This window comes from Myotis davidii, unplaced genomic scaffold (genome assembly GCF_000327345.1).
Source record: "Myotis davidii unplaced genomic scaffold, ASM32734v1 scaffold24, whole genome shotgun sequence".
Classification (NCBI taxonomy): domain Eukaryota; kingdom Metazoa; phylum Chordata; class Mammalia; order Chiroptera; family Vespertilionidae; genus Myotis; species Myotis davidii.
In genome coordinates this window covers 5,256,640-5,262,084 of record NW_006298312.1, presented here as the reverse complement: position 1 = coordinate 5,262,084, position 5,445 = coordinate 5,256,640, and the positions used below count along the sequence as shown (strand labels likewise).

The 5,445-nt window shown below is 38.7% G+C and overlaps 1 protein-coding gene across 1 annotated transcript in view; it reads left to right on the top strand.

Moving 5' to 3' along the window:
- Nucleotides 1-185: 185 nt before the first annotated feature.
- Nucleotides 186-5,445, top strand: part of HSPA13 (heat shock protein family A (Hsp70) member 13) — a 13,339-nt gene continuing 8,079 nt past the window's right edge. Inside the window, exons 1-2 of the mRNA XM_006773939.2 lie at nucleotides 186-437; nucleotides 2,172-2,512. Of these exons, the coding sequence (XP_006774002.1) occupies nucleotides 254-437; nucleotides 2,172-2,512 (525 nt within the window). The 5' untranslated portion in view covers nucleotides 186-253. The remainder of the gene's footprint in view (nucleotides 438-2,171; nucleotides 2,513-5,445) is intronic.

Here is a 5,445-nt window from a genome sequence, read left to right as displayed (position 1 = left end):
CATTCCACTCTGTCTCTCTGGCGAACTGGGGGAGGCTCAAACTACACTACCCAGAAAGCAAAGCGGCAGGGCGGTGCTAGAGAGACTTCATACCTCCGGTGGCCCGAGGCGCTTCCGGTTGGATGAGTAAAGCCCAGCCCCTCTACTTGACTCTCCTCCTCCTCAGCCCAATTGGCTCGGCAGTCCTTGCGTGGGAAGGCGGCTCTGTTGTCCCTGGCAGCAGTTGAATGGAGGTTCTCAGCCTCGCGACCTCATGGTAAAGAAAGTCCTTTCTCTGGTCCGACACGTAGCTTCCCTGGCCGCGTCAGAACAAGAGAACTACATTTCCCAGGGGTCAGCGGGCCGCCCGGCGGCGTGGGGGCGGCGCCTCCCGTCTGGTACAGTCATCCCAAACCTCTTCGGCGGGACTGTGATGGCCGGAGAGATGACGATCTTAGGTCAGTGCTGCGGGGTCCCTGTCGCTGGTGTGGGCACTGACTAGAGCGTTTGTGGGAAGCCAGATGGGTGGGGGTGATGGCCACACCCTCTAGATCCAGGTTGCGCAGCAGGAAAGGCGCCGAAAATGTGATTTAGAGGCGGGTTGGGGCTGCTCAGAGAGCCGCTTAGGAGTCGCCTCTAGGATGGCCCCGACCCGGTAGGCCCACCACGTAGGGCGGGCGGCATCCTTCTGCGTCCATCCCAGGGACATCAGGCCTGGGAGCAGTTGTTTCCAAAACAACGTCGATTTCGAATCGTACGTTGACTTGGGGCCTTCGGACATGCATCTCCAGCTTCCCTTTGTGGGAGGAGCCCGCTGCGCCGGGCCGTGGGCCCCAGCGGGGCTGGGGTTGGAGAGCCAGGCCTCTGCGATGTGCCGCGCTGTGCTCGTTCTGCCAGTCCTGGTTAGAATTCCCCTCCTCGGACAAACGGGGATGAAGTGCTTCTGAAATTCTGCACGTAGGAGCGAGAGGAAAGTGGGCTGGGCACTTGGTTTCACTTGGTTGAATTATGTGTTCGTGAGGATGAGCTAACAATTAGTAAAAACAGACTCTACAGATTGAGGTTTTAGGTCCTATGTAACATGACGACACAGGAGGTGAGCATAGCTTCCTGAAGCCAAATAACGCAATTGTAATATCCGAAGTGACACCTTCCTTCATCGGGCATTTGTCCATACTTGTTTTTCTCATCAGTTAGTGATGACGGAACACCTGCTGTTTGCTAGGAACCGTTCTTGGGGTAGGAGATACAACCGAGAGCAAAACCTGCCCGCAAGGAGCTTCCGCTTCTGTTGCCATCAGGTTTACAGGACACACTTTGATGCTTCTCTAAATGCTACTTCTGATAGAAGTGTGTCCTTAGTTGATATTTCAACACAGAGAAAGTTCACTATGTTCTGTTATGAATTGACAGTTTAATCTCTAAGCAGCTTTCAAAACCGTTTTCTCCAATATATCGATTTTATGTTGTTTAAATAAAAAAGGAGATAAAGGGATAAATAATTTTTTAAAAGATATTTTATTGATTTTTACAGAGAGGAAGGGAGAGGGATAGAGAGTTAGAAACATCCATGAGAGAGAAACATCGATCAGCTGCCTCCTGCACACCCCCTACTGGGATGTGCCTGCAACCAAGGTACATGCCCTTGACCGGAATCGAACCCGGGACCCCTTATTCCGCAGACGGACGCTATCCACTGAGCCAAACCAATTAGTACAGGGATAAATCATTTTAGCCTTATAATAAGCGAGGTTTTGCTGTAGAAATTTTAATAATGGAGTTTCTTTTTAATAATGATAACTAAAGCTAATGATAAAGCTATAAAATCAAGTATCAATTGACCAAGAAATTGGATTATATTTAATTTGCTCCAGAAGAATGAGTTTTCCTGTCAATGTCAGCACAATTGTTATTGAAATGTTTTTACTTTTTATTCCTTTATCCACCCATGTGAAATAGACGAATAAGTTTTTTTGTTTTTCTTGTTACCTCCTTTTAAGTGCTGTCAGTTTACAGTGTGAAAAACTTGATGTTTGAGAAAAGTGTTACTATTAGTATTATAAAAGAAAATATTTTGAGAGTGTATTTTTTAGTCTTGTTTCAAAGAGAGATATTAAAGGGACTTTACTATAGTAATTTAGCTTATTGTACCAGTTTGATAAGACATATATTTTAATCTGCTTGTATTTCAGGATCAGCTGTCTTGACTCTCCTGTTGGCTGGCTATTTGTCACAACAGTATTTACCATTGCCTACTCCTAAAGTAATTGGCATTGATCTTGGTACCACCTACTGCTCTGTTGGGGTGTTTTTTCCTGGCACAGGAAAAGTAAAGGTCATTCCAGATGAAAATGGCCATATCAGCATACCCAGTATGGTGTCTTTCACTGACCATGATGTTTATGTGGGATATGAAAGCTTAGAGCTGGCAGATTCAAATCCTCAAAACACAATATATGATGCCAAAAGATTCATAGGCAAGATTTTTACTCCAGAAGAGCTGGAGGCTGAGATTGGCAGATACCCATTTAAGGTAAGTAATTAAGCTAAAATCTATTTAAATTTTAGAGCAGATTATTGTTTCAATTATATGCTTTGGCAACAAGTTATAAAACTTTTTATTTCAATTGACTCAATTTGCATGGAAGCTATTGTATAAACAAGCAATTTCATGGCAGGTCCAGGGTGAGCTAATTCAGTGGCTCCACAGTGCTGTCAAAGACTTAGCATCTTATATTCTTCCTCTGCCATCCTTAGAATGCCACCTAAGTCTTTCACTGTAGCAGGAAGGCTAAGGAAGCCCCATGTACCATATGGATGGATGGTTATATTCTCTGCATAAGTATACACATATTGAGTGTATACATACTTGTATATGTAAAAAATATCAAATTAGGCATTCTGTTTTATGAGTTGTTTGAAACTTATCAACATGTCATGGCCAATTAGTCAATACATTCACATCATTATCCTTCATGGTTTCATGGAATGACCATTCAAGTACTTAATTACCCAGTTTTTATCAGAATAAATTTTATTTTTTCCCTGGTTTCCCACTAATGTTAGAGCTTCAGTAAGTATCCTTTTATATATATCTTTTTACATTTCTCTGATAATTTCCTAAATTTGAATTCTAGAAGTAGAAATTGATAGGTCAAATGTACACATGTGTTGAGGCTTTTGATTTATATTGACAAATTATGCACCAAAAAGGTTATATGCTCTTAACTACTGTTTTATAGAGTGCCTGTATCTTCACTAGTTATTTTAATCTTTGCCAATACAAAAGTAAAAAGTGATAGCTTGCATCAATTCCTATTATTTCTAGTGAGGTCAGAGTTAAAAATTACTTTCTTCACATTTTTATTTTCTTTAGTGACCCATTTCTTGTTCTTTGTCCTATTTTTGGGAGGTGGAGGGTATTTTATCTTTTCTGATGTCATGAAATACATTTGTGATATGTTTTCAGTAGTTTTTCCCTTTTTTCCTGATGACAGAATTTTGTTTTTGAGCAGTTAAGAGTATCAATTTTATATGTAGTAAAATTATCTCTTAATGTGTTAAAATGGTTCTGTACTCTTATTGTGTTTACAATAGTTTTCCAATCCTATCCACTTGTTGTTTTTTGGGTTTTTTTCCTAATACTATTATATGAGTATTTTTTAGGTTTGCATTTTGCTGGGGGTTTTTTCTTTTAAACATTGAAATGTTTATTTCATGTAGTGTTTTTCTTGTATATGTAATACAAAGTGGGATTTTAAATGATAGGTTTTTAAATACTACATAGTTATATCAGTGTTGCTTATTTGAATCCATCCATAAAAATTCTCAATTTTTCAATCTGTTTCAAAGTAGAAAAAAATTCTCCATGCATTTCTTAAGTTTCTTAGGAAACTTTATTAATTTATAATCTTATGCAATGATAAAATAATATAAAACTATAAATTTTCTTCTAAATTATACCTTGAGGTATAATTAGTTACGTTTTTTTCATTTTTTGTCCTTGAGTTTCTAAGTAATCTGATTCTGTTGCTGTTTCTGTTTCATGTGGGCTCTGACAGTACTGGTGTCTTTGAACCTAATTTTAATAGTGTCTGTAGCTTGCTTTTATATTCATCATATAAGTTTCTTGATTGAAAGCTAGATACATAGTCTAAAACAGTGGTTCTCAACCTTCCTAATGCCGCAACCCTTTAATACAGTTCCTCATGTTGCTACTTCATGAGGAACTGTATTAAACCATAAAATTATTTTCGTTGCTACTTCATAACTGTAATTTTGCTACTGTTATGAATCGTAATGTAAAGACCTGATATGCAGGATGTATTTAGGCGACCCCTGTGAAAGGGTCGTTCGACCCCCAAAGAGGTCTTGACCCATAGGTTGAGAACCACTGGTCTAGAATGACTGGGGTTAATACTCTTAATAACTCAGAACAGACTAATTCTCTTTACTGTTGATGTTAGTGCAGTCTTCCTGGTGAATCTAGGATAGAATGTTTTAGAATTAATTGAGTTTTTTAAATAGAAACTACATTAGCAGGAATATTGAGCTAATACATATTTTCATGGATACAAGAATGTAACTGATATTTGATTTTTGGATAAGAACATAATGAAGTACTAAAATTATTCTTGCTGATATGTACCAGAACATTCTTTCAGTTATCTATTAATTTTGGAACAACTTAATTTTAAGAGGAAAAAAAAATCCTTAGTCACATACATAATTTAGCAACTATTATTCCTTATATTTCATCATCCATTTTTTCTTTAATTTAACAGATATATATTGAGAATCTTTTATGTTCCAGTTATGTGCTTAGTGATGAATGTTATTTTTCTGTTATCAAAAAACTATGATGTGGATTCATTTTATAGATTTTAAAGTATAACTTTATAACCTCTAATCATAATAAATGTACTTGGTACATTACAAATGAATTTTGTGACCTTGTAAAGGTAAAGGTAAGTTTTGATTAAAGTCCAGTGTGTGTGTGTGTGTGTGTAAGTTTATATGTATGTATGTGTATATGTGCTTTTACACTCTTTGCAAATCTTATTCACAGGGTTTCTTTTTATTGTTTAAAGTATTACATATGTCTCCTTTTCCCCCAATTGACCACTCCCTGGCCACTCCCAGGACAAGCCCCCACTGCCCCAGTGTCCTTGTCCATTGGTCATGCTATTATGCACGCATACAAGTCCTTTGGTTGATCTCTTACCGCCCCCCCCCCCTTCTCACCCCTACCCTTTCCCGCCTTCCCTCTGTGGTTGGACGGTCTGGTTCAGTGTTTCTTTGTCTCTGGATCTATTGTTGTTCATCAGTTTATGTTGTTCATTATATCCCACATATGAGTGAGATCATGTGATATTTATCTTTCTCTGACTGGCTTATTTCACTTAGAATAATGCTCTCCAAGTCCATCCATGCTGTTGCAAATGGTAGAAGTTTCTTCTTTTTTAT